This window comes from Quercus robur, chromosome 2 (genome assembly GCF_932294415.1).
Source record: "Quercus robur chromosome 2, dhQueRobu3.1, whole genome shotgun sequence".
NCBI classification, from domain to species: Eukaryota; Viridiplantae; Streptophyta; class Magnoliopsida; order Fagales; family Fagaceae; genus Quercus; species Quercus robur.
The window spans coordinates 84,624,924-84,644,390 of NC_065535.1; the positions used below are offsets into that span (position 1 = coordinate 84,624,924).

General features: G+C 32.1%; 1 protein-coding gene across 1 annotated transcript; it reads right to left on the reverse strand.

Moving 5' to 3' along the window:
• Positions 1-10,290: 10,290 nt before the first annotated feature.
• Positions 10,291-13,760, reverse strand: LOC126715468 (heptahelical transmembrane protein 1). Its single transcript, XM_050416068.1, has 4 exons — positions 13,281-13,760; positions 13,022-13,114; positions 11,262-11,319; positions 10,291-11,149 (listed from the first exon to the last, which is right to left on the reverse strand). The coding sequence occupies exons 1-4, from the start codon at positions 13,601-13,603 to the stop codon at positions 10,478-10,480; spliced, it is 1,146 nt and encodes a 381-aa protein (XP_050272025.1). The 5' UTR covers positions 13,604-13,760; the 3' UTR covers positions 10,291-10,477.
• Between the last annotated feature and the right edge of the window lie 5,707 nt (positions 13,761-19,467).

Here is a 19,467-nt window from a genome sequence, read left to right on the forward strand (position 1 = left end):
ATCCAAATTTATAGAGAGGAAGATTTTGACTAGTAAATGACCCCCAGCATAGTCATGTGACTTGCATTTAATTACATTTGAGTAAAAGACTGGTCACTGCTATCGATAATCACAATATGTTAAGCACTGATGAGCTTTTAACAGCCAAAACAAAAAAAAGTTGGCCACTTGGCCCTATATATGGGCGCTATCGGTGGAATAGTGTACCAAAAAATCCCATATTGCTATCATGATGTTCGTCACTGGAACTAAATAAAGGTCTGGGGGAAAAAGAAAACTGAGTTATATAAATCAATTAGAACTTGATTGTGCTGAAGTTCACTATAGTAAACCTTTTGGAACTACATGGTCGCGAATGATGGTTAGCTTTGATATATACTCTTGAGAAAATTTATAATTGTACTGTCTCTGTAAATCAAGCAACAGCTGACCATCATTCTTATGAGGAGCACGTATAATTTTAATTACGAGTTGTAATATTGCTAATAGAAAAAAAATTTGTTTTGACCCACTTGTTTTTTAATTTTTGATAACCTTAGATTTTTCATTAAAAATAAATTAACTACAAGGTTTTTTGCAACCCATATTTGTTAATTATGTAGCAAAATTATTAATTAATTATCAACTTATCTCAAATATTATGTGATGTATGATATAACCAAGAAATGCATGCACCAAATCATAAAGTAAGAAAATAAGAAAACAATAGTTTAGATTTTGGACAAAGTGAAAAATCGATGAAACAACTCTTCAAAGAAAAAAAACACTGTGGGGCAAAGACAATCCTACAGAAAAGCCACTACGAAGAAATAGTTAAAAATATATTGTATACATTAAATATACAGATACTTTTGTAACCTAGACCCTTTATGTAACCTCCGATAATGACCTTTTTGACTTTCTACTGCAATAGTCCCAAAATCTCTGAAATCTTTTTATGGTAATTTAATCCACGTGAACCAAAACCTCTAGCACACCCAAGGCACCTCCTTGTTGATTTCGTGTATAGGGAACCTCATTGGAATAAAACTAAGTGCTTTCACAAAATAAAACACTCTCTGGCATAATAAGATGACTGAGCAAAGAATGAGGTTTTTTCTATGAAGTACAAGAAGAAAAGGCCGAAGGTTTTCTCTCTACATAGCATAGATTATGGTATCCTTTTCTCTGTTTAGGCTCAAGAAGAAAAGATATGTTTAGCTCTGGTATATCTTCTGAAAGTTCAAATAGTGTATAAAACACTCTTGAACGTTTAGACCCCCAATAACAAAAATATCAATTCAAGCTTTGTGACAAACAATAAGTGTGCGGAATATGAACACAAGCTATAAACAGAATTGGTAAACAATCTAAGCCAATTAAAATCACATCCACAACAGAAAATAAAAGGCAAAGATTAAGGGAAGAGAGATACAAACACAAGGACAACACAACGATGTGTTATCGAAAAGGAAACCGAAGCCCTCGGCGTAAAACCTCTCCGTCGCCCTCCAAGTGGTAAATAATCCACTAGAAAATGTAGTTGGGATACATGAACAGCAATAGACCTTCCAAACTTAATCTACCCAGTGTACCTAAACCCTCCAAGCTTCTTGCTCCAACGAGATTGTGCCGAACCTATTTCTTTTCTAGCTTCCCAGATTCCGCAACTTGACCATAGCATCAACCAATGTGAAATTGGTTCCTTTCTAACTGCTTTCCAGAACACCAAACAGCCCTCTCACAGTAATGGATATGGTGAGAAAAGGTTTTGGTAAAAGGCCTCTCAAAGATTTAACAATGGAGAGGAAGAGAGTAGAGGAATTTGAAGAGTCTCTTATGTGAAGATTGTGGATGAATTAATCTTATTTTGCTCTAGGGTTTCTCTCTCAAAATTCTCTCTGAAAGCTCTCTTTCTTTCGTGGGTATAAGGGGTATTTATACTGAGGTGAGAATGAAATGTGAAGAGTTAGGTTTTTCAAAACAAAGCTGACTCGCGGCTTGACTGAGTCGCGAGATCCAGCCGCTAGATAACTGAACAGCCAGTTGTCCTATTTTATCCTGTAGTGTTCCAGCTAGTATGACGCTTCAACTTCTAGCATGCCTGACACGTGCAGCTTTTGGCGGCTTGCAGCCGCGAGTCACCCGCGAGATCCAGTCGTGAATCTCTGTTTTTCTTGCACACTCTTTAGCATTTCTTCACACTATCTCACTCACTACCCTTACAAGAATCTCACCTAAATACAGGGTTACTAATTACTGAAATACAAGCAAATTTAGCATGGAATAAAGCTAATAAGATGGTTGATTAAATTCAACCTTACATCTTCCTTTCATTGCCTTTGAAAGTTATGTTTCAAATAGTTTATGTAGAGTAAGATTTTGCTTAAATATGGCTAAACCCTAGTACAAACCACCCCCTCCCCCCTTTTTTATTAATTAGGAACTCGAATTGTGACTATTCGCTCAATCAAATTAAATTGATTCTAGCTTGAGCAAGATTCTCAGACTCAACATAGTTATGCCAACTTCAAATAGCTATATCACTCGATCATTTTGTTATCTATGAATAGCTTCTAACTCATACTCAACTTTAACACAATTTGTTGATACAACCCAAATTTAACACTTAGATTTGCTAACAAATCTATGAACCTACACGCTCATTAATGCATGATTGAGAATATTAATAACCCTTCTTTAGTCCTAATGCTTTCACAAGATAACAGACAAATGACCCTGAGCATAATAAGGACATAATAACCAGGTAAGGTGAAGCTTACGGTGCATGAAAATAATAATAATAATAATAAATTGGTTTTGAGGTAAGTGTTTGATCAGAAACTCCTTGAGTCTGCTGCGCTTTGATTTCACAAACTTCTTGAGACTGCTGCAGTTTGATTGATATGCAAGCTATATGATGCTAAAAGTCCAACCAGATCATGAAGAAACCCTATAGTTTACGTCAAGATGCTTTGGAAATTGTAATAAGCATTGGCATTGGCATTTTGCAATGGGGATTTTCAACTTTTTTTTTTCTCTTTGCCGCCCGGGGGGAGGGGATTGTTGCCACTTCGCAGCCTAACAGGTGATGAGTCGACCGGTTCGAGTAAACAGTGTCAGTGATACGTAGACTTTTGACCATTTGAGTAATTTACATGCAAGTAAAAAAATATAGTTGTCATATTTGGTATGATAGATTTCAAAAGGACAAACGCTTACTATAAGCTTATGATTTTATTCTCAGAAAATAATTTTGAAGGAATAAAAGCTTTGATGACATGCTTTCATTATCATTAATTAGCTAAGAGATTTTTTTTTTTTTTTTTTAGATAAGCGTTGTTAGCTAGAGTCGAAGAACACAAAAAAAATCGACAAATTCGTTTGAATGTTTTTAGAAAACACAATATTTTCAAAAATATTACAGATTTAGTAAAAGCTTTCCCCAATATGTTCCCACACTAGTATTTTTTCATTTCTTTTACCTTTTTTTTTTCTTTTTCTTTTTTTTTTTCATCCATGAAGCAGTTGATTTAAATATTTTAGCCAACACTTCGATGTTGCCCGCAAGGAATTCATTCGTGTAAGTACCCAATAAGTGTGATGCATGATGGTTACACATGCCCGAAGATTAGTCAGATACTTTAAAATGTTGGACACTTATGTCAACAAAAACACACATATACACACAATACTATGAAGCTATTTCAGCTTTATTTTAACAGTTTTTATAAATTTTTTGTGCATACAGCAAAATAAATTTTAGAAACATATTTTTTTGTTGAATGATGATAAAGTTTTCCCTAAATCAAGAATAGCTTGAAAACATAAAAGAAACTCCCTTAATTGAAGACAGTACATCTCTCAAAATGATCTGAAATTGATTCTCCGAAATATTTTCCCTAATTAAAGAAATTCCTATTATAAATTCTAGGAACTTCAATTGTTTTTGAGGGGTGTTGGATGATTATATTTCTAATATAGGACTCCATAGTCATCCAATGATCAAGATCAATGTTGACCTAATAGAAAAAGGAGACCAATTAATGTATAATGCCTAGCAACGATCGCAAGAAACTATATATCAAGCCTAGTTATGGTAGCATGGACCAAAATCATCAAACCATGTGATGAACCTCAAAAGGTTGATATTGTTATGGCAGTGAAATAAGCACTGATTCTCACTCTTAAGATGAGTTGGAAGAAAATTTTGGTTGAAAGAGATGCCTCACTGGTAATGGACCCTCTAAAGAAACGTGGAGTTGAAGTAACCACCATGTATTATAAAGTCATATGTAGTCAACAGAAGAAGTTGTAAAACAAAAGGATTTTTTTTCTTGTCTTTGTATCTTTTTTTAGAGTTAATACGTTGGGTAATTTTGTCGCACATGAGCTAGGTCATATAGGCCTAAAAATCATTGTATTCGAGTTTATTTAACCCTTCTCTCTTTTCTGCAAGGCCATAGTCCTACTACATTATTCAAACAAAGAGTAAAACTGTTCAATAGTCAAAAGGAAGAAAGCGGACAGAATTTTGCATATAAGCTCTAAATTAAGAAAAAGCCAACCAAAGAAGAACAAGATTCTCATATTACAGTAGGAAAATATAAGGTCATTCTAGGCCTGATGACTATATATATATATATATATATATATATAGTAGGAATGCCCAATTTATGAGAGTTTTTTTCCTTCTATAAAAAGAAAATTGTGAGGGTTTTTTTATGAATATATACAAATGTAAGCACCTTTTTTTTTTTTTGTTAAAGATCAAAGGCATTGCAAGTTTCAGCAATGGTTCAATTTCAACAATGGTCTAGCTACGTACAGTACGACATGTAGTTTAGACTAAGCTTCTATCTTCTGTTATACTACAAGTCGTTAGCTCTTAATTAGTTAGAGAGTAGTCACGTGTCATCTTGTAATTCATTGATTTAATATTTTGTTAGATAGTTAGTTTCAGGCGGTTACTTAGATGAATTAGTTAGTTTTCTTTGCTTCTTCTATATATGTTTTGTCATTCTCATCATTCATTCTATATATGTTTTGTCTATACTATATTATCTATACTATTATTTAAGGGGCTTCCTCTGTTTGGATTCCTTATTTTTTTAGTTCAAAAATGCCTCACACCCCTATATTTAAGTAGAGATAAAATTAAAGGACAATCCGGTAAAAATGCAACTCTAACTCCCACTAAAATATTGCCTAAAAAATAGGACAACTCTCTTATTAATTTTCAAATTAATTTATTCCCTTATAAATTAGATTTTCAAAATAAAAATTATATATATAAAAATGCTACCCTACACAGTATTTTTTTCTACAAAATAAGACCACAAAAAAAAAAAGCCTCATCGCACGCGCGAAGCGCGTGTGATGAGGCTAGTTATTGTTTAAGCAACTTCCCTTTTTTGGGATACAAATTTTAATATTTTTAAACAAAATTAAAGGACAATCCAATAAATATTAATATATATATATATATATATATATATATATCTAACTCCTAAATGTGGGATTACCAAATCATAGCACTCTCCTAATTGGTTGAGCTTCAAATGTATTCAATTTGTTTCTTTCTCAGTTCCTCTCTATTCAATTTCATTCTACTCTATACCATCGTCATTATTTTTTCTTAATTCAATATCCAAGGAAAAAAAAAAGGGTAAAATATCATTTTCATCCCTAAACTATTATAAAAGTTTGTTTTTCGTCCCTAAACTTTTAGAAGTTTTATTTTCATCCCTAAACTTTGCAAAGCGTTCTGATTTTCGTCCTTCTGTCTATTTCTGTTAGTTTTTTGTCTTATGTGTCTTGACAGAGTGCTGATGTGGTATCTGATTTGGACTAATTTATTTTATTTAAAAAATATGGACACGTGGCAAAGACTTATTGGCTTACATTGGAACATTTTTTTAAAAAGGCCAAAATCACCCCCCACCAAAACTCTAAGGAGTCGTTTGGTAACGTTGTTTTAACAACGTTGTTTATATTTTTTGGAAATACAAGTGGGTGAAAAAATGTGTAAAAATGCGTATAATATTGTTTAAAAACTGAAAACATGTTGTTAAACTCCTATACTAAACGGCCCCTAAGTCTCAGGCATGCCGGCGTTAACCCAGAATCCTTAAACCATGAAAACCCACCACCCTCACTCATTGAAAACCTTAAACCGGCGTCCCTAATCACCATTAGTTTCTGCCGTTGTCGAAGTTACATAGTGCTTAGTGCTTACCATGTGCCGCAAGCCAACCAAATTTATTAAAGCCACTCAAATACAACACGTAGTTCGTCAATGTGTGATGGAGTCTTCAACAATAGACACTAGGGACCAGTAAATCAGTTTATATAAGATATCCAATGGAGTCTTCATAATAGCACAACAACCCCAATAAACCCATACCCATCAAGTTATAGAAACAGTATATATACATTCAATAAAGCTATAAAGTAACAAATAAACAAATTTTACCTTATAAGGGAGTGATTAAACGTCTAGGACATTGAAGTTATTTTGCTAATTTTGGTCGCCGATTGGGCTGTTGTTGTCGGGGCCAAGGTTTCACAGTGAAAAAGGTTTCACGAATGGAAGGAGTGAAGGTCCAGGGAGTGAAAGGTGATTTTGGCCTCTCTCTTCTTCTTTTTTTTTTTCTTTTTTTCCACTTAAGCCAATAAGTCATTGCCATGTGTACATATTTTTTAAAATAAAATAAATTAGTCCAAATCATATACCACATCAGCACCTTGTCAAGACACATAAGACAAGAACTAACGGAAACAGGCAGAGGGACGAAAATCACAACGTTTTGCAAAGTTTAGGGACAAAAATAAAATTTTTAAAAGTTCAGGGATGAAAAACGAACTTTTGTGATAGTTTAGGGACGAAAATGATATTTTACACCAAAAAAAATCTCTACTTACAGAAACAAAAAAGTAGAAAACATCATATTCATCAAGTTTTTCTAATTGCTCATGGTCAATAGGTATGTACATCACTCTTTTCTAATTTGGGTTTTTTTTTTTTTAATATATATTTATTTTAAGAAATCAACAGTCTTCTAACAAAATTTTATCATCGGTATTGATCACTCAATCAACCATATTGTACTCAACACTCCACATGTCAAACTGAAATTTTCTGATTTAAACTTTGAAAAAACATTGCAAATACTTGAATTACAGAAAGTTTTTAAAATCTACTTGAAAATTTTTCTTTGAAAAAGATATAAAAGAAAACCAAAAATCCTTTAAAAAAAAATTGCCTCTAAAAAAAATATTGTCTAAACTTGTGAAAAAAAGTGCGGATAATTCTCACAAAATGTATAAACCCTCTCCTCCCCTCCAAATTCTCACAAAAAACAATAAACGAAAAATAAAATAAAACCTTCCAACTAGGTCAAATTGAACCGATTCATTATTTTGCTCATTTTAGTATCATAGTTTACAATAAAAAATAGAGAATTGTGAAAGTCAGTGGAAGAGTCAGGATTTCAACTTAGGAAAGGCAAGATTTAAAGAAAATATTAAACAAAAATAACCTAAAAGAAAAAAATCAATATCAATAACCAAATGAATAAAAAGTTGTAGACAATTGTAATTGTCATACAAAATTTATAAATGTAAATGTAAACTATAATTTATTTTTCATTGGAAGTTTAATTTATTGAATAGCCTTTGACCTTCTTTTTTTTTTTTCATATTTTGAAATTGTTGCATAGTCACTAACAAACAAAGTAAAAAATTAATCTAAATACATGTTTCTCAAAAAAAATATATATATCTAAATACCTAAAGTTTAAATATCTAATTTGATTCTTTAAATTCAATTGAGAAAATAAATCAATCTAAATATGTTAAGAATATAGCAATAACCTGTAAAATTGTATACAAGTATATATGTGAAAGTGACAGACAATCAATCATAGTTTACCACATAAAATAGTTGTGAAAAATATGTATAGTATTAATTGAGGTTGTAGAATAACTCAAATGGTTATGAATATAAATATATATTTTTTGGAGTTAAACACTAAAGTGCAGTGTATGGTAATTATCAAATTGACAACCTAGACAATTAAAAGCTTAAAAAAGAGAAGTTATATTACTATGGTAACTGTTAAGTGGCGTGAAGAACTGTAAAGCTTTCCTCTTTTTATTTTTGGGTGTCAAAGCTGTTTTTCTATAACAAGACAAGCTACTCTTTTTTTCTTTTCTTTTTTCCCTATGTCAAGCATAGCATTTAAGAAAGGAACATAGATGCTATAATATCCATGGGACTTTTCAGAAGGACTTTTGAGGACTGAACGGAAGATAAACTTTTAGTAAAATTTAGAAATCAAAATAGTATTTTACCTTATATTATTGAAAAAAAATTAATGTACAAAATTTAATTGACAAATAGAGTGCTAAGCCAAAGGTCTTGTAGTTAAATTGGCACCAGCATGTTGTAATTATTTCTCAAAGAAAAAAAAAAAGTGCTAATATTTTTATGCAGCCAAGGCTAATATTGTCAAACCAAATTAAACCTCGTGGCAATAGTGAGAGAAAAAAAAAAAAAAAAAAAAAAAAAAAAAACCCTTTAAAAGGACAGTTATAGAAGAGGCCGAATCCTAATAGGACTCAGTGAAGTAATAATAATTTGTCAATTTTGGTGTTCTTATTATTAATTAATTAATATATTATAGTTTTGTTGGATATTTCCATATATACTATGCCTCTTTTCGATATTTTGTAACTAAATTGCCTGTTCTTACAATTGCAAAAAAATGTGCAATAAAATCTAGCGTACAAACAATACTCTTTAGCTAATAAGCATTGCTTCGTTGGTTTCGAAACCACCTGATTTACATTTTGAGTGGTATAGTTGTGGATTTGTGAGGGAGAGGAGTATTCAGGTTCGGGTTTGAGTAGGTGTTTTGTTAGTTTTTAATATGGGTTGTTGACTAGGGTTTGGTAGTGGCTATTTCAGGTGTTCGACTGTAGTTTGTTGTTTGTTTGGTGGCTCGTGTGGTATATTGGATTTTAGGAAGTCTATGGTGGAGGCCTACTCTAGTTTAATTGGTATGTTTGTTTGTTGGATCATGAGGCGGGGTTTGTGGTAGATTGCTTTGGACAATAATGATGGTGGCTGTCCTTTACAGGTTTGCTGACGGTATTTGTGAAATTGCAAGTTGGACCCCAAATGACGACCCTTTTTTTTTTTTTTTAAGAACAAAATGGGTGAGCGAGGGTGGTCATTGTGGCAGATCTCATGGTCATGACCATTAAGGCACTCACCCGCTAGAAAATGTTGAACTGAGCTATAAATACTACTGTCTGGGGTGACAACAGACTTCACCCTAGCCCCAAATGACTTATCTACCAATTTTAATTAGTTGATTCAATTATGAATCCAAGGTAGTTAATTTGCGTAATGTTCAAATCAAAATTAAAAGTAAAACACATATAAACACAAACATATAAAAGAGATAAGAATTTGTTCACAAAATGTGAAAACAAAAATACCTATTAAGGAAAAACACTTCAGGGACAAAACCCCCCACAAGGTAAATTTTGCTATAAGAAGTTGTTGTGGATTTGTGTTACAACCTGTACTCACAGAACATCGTCATATATGTTGACAAACTACGTACCTGAACTCCTCACTCTTGCTAGTTACTACAGAGTCTGTCTTGTTTCTTTTGTGTGATCCGTTTTGCAAACAACCATCACTTGTAAGCCAATCCTTTGGCAACTCCAAGAGCTTCTTGAAGATTTTGAAGTCATTTCTTTGTTTTCAATGAACAAAGTCCAATACACATATGTGGGCAATCAAGGTGGTTGGATCAAATTAAGAACCTCTCTAGGATATTTAATGTAGAGGTTGCAAAGACAATTGAAATATCCTCAACTTTAATATTTATTTTTGCAGCCGTCTTTATTTCCGGAGATTAGGGTTAAATTTTGGCTTTTATACGTGAAGGGGCTAGGGTTGAGGTGGTCACAAAACTGCTTTTGAAGGTAAAATTGTGACCTCCATAAATGTATCTTGCAAAGGGCATGTTTATTTTTGTGGTTGGAAACCGTACTTCAAAGTTCAGGTTTTTATAACTTCATTCTTTTTTTTTTTTTAAAGTGCAATTTTTTTTTTAAATGATCAAAAATACTTATTTTCAAAATATTAAAAAATGGTACCGAGTACCAACATAGACGCTAGTTACTTTATTGACCTACACAGGCAACACTTTTTGGGAGCATAATCATAAATTTAATTCATTTTTATGTATCTAAATTTCTACAAATCATGATTTCATAAAGAAGAAAAAAAAATTCAGATCTAAATTTAATTCAGATCTTTAATAACAGTATATTCTCCTTATAAACCAAATTACATATGCACCCACAAATTTTTTTTTTTTTTTTGATAAATATGCACTCACAATTTGATGATATAATGTCCCTATCTACATGAATCAAGGCATAAACCGAAGTTATGGTCACATATAACATAGGTGTACTACATAATCCTTTCACAGTTGAGTGTGTATTGGGAATCCAAGATAACAAGAGTGGCACCATAGTGAGCCAATGCACCCATGACCACGAAAACATGAAAGATTTGATGACTATGCCCTGCCAAATCGAACCAACCGGGCTTCCACCTCTCTGGAATTCGAGTAACATAAATAAATGTCCCTGTCAAATAAGATGTGGCCATGGCCAACTCATATGTTAGGGTAGTATTGCGCTGAGGATTACCCCAGTTGATAATAAGAGCATGGATTGTAGGGACAATGCCAAATAACCCCATGGATGAGAACAAAAAAGCTCGAAATCCACGATATTTGCTACTTGAAAGTGAAGGAGAAAGCATTGTAACAACAGTGAATATGCCCATTGCCGTGATACCACCAAGGTAGACAAATTGCCAAAGAGGGTCACATTCGAATATGTAGTAAATTGGAGGAAAAAAGGAGGTGATGATCATAATGGTTATTCCAACATAGTCTATTCGCAATAACATGAGGTTTAAGTGGTGAGAGTGACAAGAAAATAGGTGGCAAACACTGCTTGAGAGGAGGCAAAACATCGAGCCACTCAAGAAGACAAAGAATGGCCACCGTGATGCGGTGGCAATATCCATTTCTGGAGATGTTACATGCTTCAAATCAATGAGTTTTGTTGTCTCCTGCAAGATTAGTGTTATTAATGTTTGTTTCTTCAAATCAACCAAAATAAATTGGGATGTATTTTAAGTAAAATAGCTTGGAGTGATTTGATTTGATCATAAGGTAACTTACTACAATGAAATCTTTGGAATTATGAGAAATATTTGTTTCAGCACTATTAAGCATAGACCTGCAAGAACATTACAAAGGGAATGTGTATATATAATGAGGGACGTGTGATTTCAACTTGATACAAGGATAAATTTTAATCAAGGATGAATATATATGATAAAATTATTGCAAATTTTACTGTAAAAAAATTCAAACATAAATAAATGCCTTTATCTAAAAAAAAAAAAATTATTATTACTTTTGAGATTAATGACACATAAGTAAAATTTATGTAGCATCATGATTAATTGGCATCAAAAGAGTGCCATAAATAATCATAAATTCTTAGTTGTTGAAAGGAGATTTTCCTAGCATCTAGGTAGGACCTAGGAAAAGGATTTGTCCATTTCCTTCATATGGGGCCCACTCTTTATGCAAGAGAAAACAATGCTCTCAAACTACCCAATAAATTTTCATTTAAGTATTTATAACTTATAGTTACGTTTGGGATTTATTTATTTTTCTAAAACTGAAAACTTTTTACTGAAAGTATTTTAGATCAATGTAGAAACTAGTTGAAATAGTACAGTAAAACCTACGAATAGTACCAAAAAGTATAGTGTAACCCATAAATAGTAGTAAAAATAATCTTTGTCAAACGGACACTACATATGCAATAATCTTTGCCAAACAAACACCACATATGCAAGCACTTTTCTGCTCATTGAAACCTCGATTTGATAAATATCTAACTTTCTCTATACCTCTGTTTAGTGGGCCTTGACTAGTGAACAAAAAATTAGTTGTGCCTACATTTCCCATCAGATTAGTTTATATTCAATCCTGAATCGACAAGTATAGTTCCATCCACATTAAGGATTAGTTAAAAAGCTTTCGAACTTGCAAAGCATTCATATCCAGCTTAAATAGCATAATCCCACAAATTTGGCCAATAAACTCCAAAAAAATACATCCACATCAATATGTTATAGTTCTTGTCCAAATTTAAGACTTAAGAGGCACTATAACTTATGCAAAACATTTTTTTTATTAGTTGCTATGTGTGAAGAGAGTGAAATAATTAAAACATAAGAAATTTTTTTATTTTAAATAGAATATAAAATAAATAATCAGATGTAAAGTATTTTGAAATGAAGTTAACTAAAATAAGAAATGTAGATTTTTATTCTAAAATAAATAGTTATAATATTTGAGTTGAGGTGAATGATCTAGAGGCAATATATGTGACAAAAGATCAAACAATCTAAAACAAAATGATTAACTAATAAGTACACAACATTTTTCAAAACAAAATTTTTACAATATTAAGTTGTCAAGTTATTAATAGTAGACAATAAAATAATATTCCTAACAATGTCATATGAAATAAAAAACGATTTATCAATTTTAACATATTGTGTAAAAACATGTTGCACATGTTTGACTGCTAGTTAATTGGCACCACCGCATGTGGTTTTGATTCTACAGGCCGCTCTGTCGTCTATGAATTAAAATTTCAAATTAAATTTGCTCCAACTGTAACTGTTGAAAACTTTGAATCTTTGATCCAAACCTACTAAAATAATGCAATACTTTATTTATAATCAGTATATGTCAGGGGATATTCCCATCAAAGATTCAAATTGCACTATATTTTTAAATCCAGACCCCCAAAAAAAAAAGAAGGTTTTCCTATTGTTTATCTTTTCTTGAAGCTAAAAGAAAAATCAATATTTAAGTCCCCACAAGTAAAAATTTTCAAAAAGAAATCTTCAGCAAACCTGGTAAAGAAGCCAAGAAGATCAACAACCTGAGGCACTTCCATCAAATTCGCCAGAGTCAATCCCAAAAATAAAATGAACCCAAGTAAATGCCTGAAAATACGTAAATTGTGAACTAAATTAAACTAATAATTAAGCACAAACCCTGAAAATAAACATCAAAGTTCATGCATAGACAAATAAGAGAAATGAATTAATTAATTCTATGTTTTTTTTTAAAAAAATAATAATAAACCAAAGATAAAAACTTTAGACATACGTCCAAACATTGAGAGTTTCATTATGCCAACGAAAAATGCTGAAGAGAGCTTCCTTGAGAGGCCAATTGGATCTGTAGTAATTGTGTATGAACTCATTGTCCTTCATGTAATCTGGCAACTCCCAAAACGACACCAGAGCAAACCGTTTTGTTTTTTCACGGTCTTCATGATGATGATGATGATGATCTTTTTTCTTATTCTTGTTCTTCTTTGTGTCATGAGGAAATGAGTTGTTGATGATGGTGGCCTCGTTGTTGTGGTGGGTTTGATCCATTGCTTCTTTTCCTTTTCTTTTCCACACACCTCCTTCAATGAAACTCATTGTCCGTGCAGTGGCCAAAGGATGTGGGGAAGGGGCATGAAAATATAAGAGATGGTTTTCAAGTTTCAACTTTTTTGAGCCCAAGTTTCAACTTTAAAGTCTTTTTATGAAAGTTGTAATAGAAGCATATGCTCTCTCTCTCTCTCTCTCTATTTGTTTGTGTGAGTTATTGGAGAAGTCACAAGTCACAACTACCAACTGCCAAATATAAAGACTCTCTCTCTCTCTCTCTCTCTCTCTCTAATCTCTATGGGGTTGGCCAACTCTTGCAGCTCTAGCAGTAGTGGTTGGTTAGCTGCTTAAAATTAATTAGTGTCATTTTCTGGTCAACATGTAGAATAAGAAGAAGATCAATTTAGAGATTCATAATCTAACGATTAACCACCAAGTTTCATTAATTGAAAACTTTTTAGGGGGGAAATTGTTGGCATTAATTGGTGAATTTTTTTTTTTTTTTTTTTTTTTTTGAGAAAATGGTGAAAGTTTTTTTTGTGTTTCCAGTTTCCACATTTGTGTCATATCGCTATGATGCGTGAAGTGTGCAACGGGTTACTTAAATTTATCCTAGAAGCAACACATATATAGTACACAATGAGACAAAAAACATTTCCTTTAATCTTGGTACGTTTTCGAACAAAATAAGAACGTGGCAACATCTCATTAGTTGTCATGTATTGGTATAGCTTATAATTTGCATCAAAATCTCTTTCACACTAAATATGCTTTTTTTTTTTTTTTTTTTGAAAGGTTCACACTAAATATGCTTAATACAATGGTTAATTGACTGATTGAAGATATAACAACCTTGCAAACCGTGAGAACTCATTTATTCCCAATTGATCCCCGCGGCTTTAATTATGAGAAACACAATCAAGTTCAAGTAAGATAATGATTGTCAATTAAATCCCAAGTTATGATTACGACTAATGCTAATTTTAAGCTAATCTAACAATTTACAGCCTAATTGTGTATATGATTAGCCAATTACATTTGCAAGCATGGATTAATATGAAAATCAACACAACCACAGTAAATAAAGGCACAATAACACGTACACTAATGTGTTATCGAAGAGAAAAACTCGAGAATTGGATGAAAAAAACCTCTCTATGGCCTCATTGCTGAAAACAAATCACCAGAGTAGATAGGTGTAATACAATTTACTTACAAAACCCTCCAAATAATGTGGCAAAATTGTACTCAAGCCCTCTAAACTCCTACTCACAACTGACTTGTAAGTCCTTTTTCTACTCTAGCTTTCGAATCTGCAATTTTTCTCCAATTACAACTTCAAGCCACCATGGTTGATTCTATGGGGCTCTAATGATTCCCAAAACTCCAATCAACACTCACAACTCAAAGGTAGTGGTGGGTGTGATGGAGATAATCTCCTTCCAAAGATTTGACAATGGTAGAGTGAGAAGGTAGAGAAATTCAATGGTGTTTGGCTCTCGATTTTTCTAGGTTTCTATCAACCTTCACATGGGAATTCAAGTTTAATTTCTTGGGAAATGAGGAATATCGAGGCGAGGTAAAGCCGTAAAGGCTGGAATGGGAGGTAAGATCATAACATAATTTACTCTAGTTCTGACAACTTTGGTCGACCGAGTGTCCCGTGAGATTACTGCCTCAACAACCTATCAAAATCTTCTCACAAGCCATTTCGCTACACATCTTCAATTTCACTCGATCAAAATTCTAGCTTGAGCAACTTCAGTTTTAGCACTTTAAACATCCACCAAATTAAGCATTTACCCACAAAGTACAAATTACTAGATAAATGAATGTTTAATTACAAGAAAATTTTGACACAGAATATGCTAACACTATAAAGATAATTGGTTTACATTCTTGATTACTATCTCTTTATGATGCCATGTAATATAATTGAAATTGATTTCCCAAATACATTTAATAAGTATTATATATGGGACATAATATAATTTCTTATAAAATGCATTGCATATTGCATTGCATATCACGTGGAACATTGGTTAGTTTTATTAAATCCAAACTTTATTTAAAAAAATAATATATAAAAAATTAAACCCAAACTTGGATTAGAATCTGGTCCCTAATGGACAAATTTTTAATAATAGAAACAAAATAGTCACTTATCTACCTTTACCTAAAGTGTAATTTTGTTCTTATTGGTAACTTGATCCCTTTAAATTTTCATAAAACTGTCACTTAAATATGACTTGTCTTAATTGGCTCTTTCTTCTTCTTCTTCTTTTCTTAAGTGGTAAGATTGATTGATATTATAGTAAGTCAAAAAACCAATTAAAATATGTTAAAGAGGGTTTTTTTTTTTTTTGGCACCTGGTGTCCAAGACTTTGTCCTAACTAATCTTGAGGGTGCATAAGCCCTTGGCAAAGAGTTTCCCACAAGTGCACCTCAGGTAATTCAAGGGGTGATTAAATTCTCCCAATCTGATGGCTCCAAAAAATCTGTTAAAAGTTTTATAGTTCAATTGATTGATATTTTCATTCTTTTTCTATCGTTGATATCTAAGATTTAAATCTCCACAATCTCAACTATAGACTTATTAAAGAAAAATGACTATTTAAAAATTTGAATAATTTCTACATAATTGTCAATCGAATACAGCTCAACTGATGCTTTATAGTTTATCCTCTCATTCCCATGATGATGAAATAAAGTGTGAAATCTTAGTTTCAAAGCTCAATGAATGAATGCATATGAAATTTAAATCCAAAAATTCCATATAAATCATATATCAATTTGACCATTAAATTTCACATTATTTACTATCAATAATTTCACTGCAAGAAATTGGATTTGGCATATCTACCGAAACAGCACAATCTTCATTAGTAATCATATTTACTTCCCATCGTAATCCGTGAAGAATGACAGATCATAAATGGGTAGTTGCAAAATTTATCTCAGTTTTTGGTACGAGTAGTCCAGCTGTTTCTTATCCGATTTTTTTGGTTTGATTGGTGGAGTCGAGTCGACAAGACCATTTCTATTATGTGTCACTGTTGTTGTACATTACGGTATTTATTGATCAACTACGACACATGGTTGCGCTTAAGAAACGTCAAAACGAAACGTAAACACCAAGCACAAATACATTGCACTGAAAAGAAAACTTTATTGAAGAGAAAATGATGGAGGAGGCCTTACCATCTCCTTCCATGAGGAATTGAAAGAGCAATAGCAACGTAACAAACTAAATTCTGTGTTAAAAAAATTGGAGACGCCTGGGCAGTGGATTGACCAGATTCGATGTGGACATGTAATAAATTTTGACACATGGTTGCATTGTATGGGCCTATCAAGTCCAATTCATAGGATATTCAACCCAAGTTATGTCCCTAAAAAATTTATACACTAAAACGCTAAGTTTATTCCATTGTAAATTGTTTTACAAAAAACATTTTCATCAGCATATTTTGTTTGTTTCATTGTAAATTTTGGTAAATTTGAAACACACTTGACAGTAAATTTTTTTGTAAAATGTTGTAAAACTTTTATTAAAAAATTATAATAAATAAATACATAAAGACCATGAGAAAAATGAAATTTTTTTTTTTTTTTCAAACAGACTCATATATATATATATATATATATATAATATGACTATCAAGATCAAAAGAAATCAAAGACTGAATTAATCACCAAAAATTCATGAAAGCAAAGAAATCAACGACAATAAAAAAACCAAAAATAAAATTCCAAGTATAAACTTCTATTAAGAAGTGCATTTCTCCAACAAAGGCACCACCATATTCTACTATTTATATCTCTTGTAGCCTTTCTTCAATCCTTCTCCCATTCTCTCCTTGTAACCATAAAATCTTTCAATCTTCAATTCTCACTTTCAAGCTTTATTACAAGTGTTCAAATTTTCAATAAGTACATTCATTTAAGAAATACTCTTAGAAACCTTTTAATAGGAAAGGAAAAAAATAACTGATTTTTCTTACATTTTTTTTTATTTCCATAAAAGTAGAATCAAAATTTTCATAAAATAGTTCATTAACAAATATTTTAAAGGTACTCGTTAACCAGACTTATATATATTGTGAGAAACCGCGCCCCCCGACCCGTTTTATAGGATGTTGGGCCAAACCCACGTGAATGGGTGGAGTCGTGTTATTGTCTTTCAAAATGAAGGTTCGACTAGTTATATTTTCCCCTTTAAATTAAGGGTTTTACAATGAAGTCGCCACTTATTTAATTATTGGGATAAATAAGAAAACCAAAATTGAAAAATTTCTCATTTTATTAATTTTCAATTGAATTTACATTGATCATAGGAAAACTACATGGTTTTGGTCCTAGATACAATTTAAGATAAAGTACATAGCTTTGTTTCCTAGTTACAATCTAGAAATTGAAAATTACAAGGATAAACATTGGTCTATCAACCTTTGATCTAAGTTTGGAAGCTATGTTACAAGGTGGGAAGGTGTTAGGCACTCACCTTGCACGGTGAAACTGGTCTTCTAGACTATGGTGGCCAACATTCATATCATATCATCCAATATGTTATTAATCAATTTGCATGTTGAATTTAAAGTGTGTGCATGTGATAAACCCTAATTCAATTTATTAAGAATTTCATTTGGATTGAAAAATAAATTCTAGTGAATGTGTGTGGATTGTGATATCCTAGATTCAAGGATTTGAAATAATTATCAAACAAACATGTTTTTCATATTTTTTATAAGGATTTAAGATTAAAACTAGTGTTATGCATGAACATGTAATGAACAATAAAAAACATTTGAAGAACACATAAGAACATTCAAACATACTCAAGAGAATTCAAATAGTTACCATCTTGCTTTAATCCTAAATTTTCATCATGGCAACACAAAAAAAAAATTAGGGAAAGAAATTATACCTTCATGCAAGATCCATATGGTGAAGGAGGTGACTCTTAGTAAAAATCCTAAGGGTGGAGGACAAGAAGAGTTAGGTGAGGAAAAGTGAGTCTCACTCGATACCTTGAGTCTCAAAAAGACCAAGATATGACAAGACTACTCAATTTCACTAAAACTCAAGAGAGGGGAAGAGAAGGGGTTTTTTCATGTGTCTTGGAATGAAGGAGAGGGGGGGCTTATATAGTAGTGGTGGAGGAAATATGAATGGAATGCCATTTAATGAGGATTGACAAAGAATCATGAACCTAGACCTCATTTTAGCCTTTGGAGAAATCTGGTGCATTAAATGTGGAGATTGGTGAGAGTGGAGAGTAAGCAAAGTTCAGTTTTCTCGTAGCTATTATAACAGTCTGTAGAGCCAACTTCAAAAAAAATCATATTTTACTTAATTCTGATTGGAATTGTCTCGTTCTTGTGCTCAAATTGAAGCCCCGGATGTCTAATTTCTGGGAAAATTAAACGCATTTACAGATTCAAAATATTCTAAGAGATATCAATGAAATGGTGAGCAGAGGTCATTTGTTAGAAAACAATTTCAACATGATTAGCATTAATACGTCTCAAATTAGTTTCCAATTAACATTAATAGGCTCCAATCACTCCCATTTCAGACCTAATTAGTTCCAAATTTATCCTAATTAAAAGATAATTGCACAAATTACTCATTGAATGATTAATGTTTAACTATCTAGTTAATTAGATGTGTGCAACCCTACCATAAAATATAGTCCTAACCAATCAAATTATGACACATCATCGATCTCAAATTGATTATACTTATAACCAATTAAAATCAATTGTTCATAATCACATATAATCGGACTCAATTAGTGATAATGCATCTCAGCCATTAAAACTTGATTTGATAATAACATTCAATCTAATGGTTCGATTAGGGTTATAACCAGTCGATTTAATTGTTAAAACATCAAGATCATTTTGCT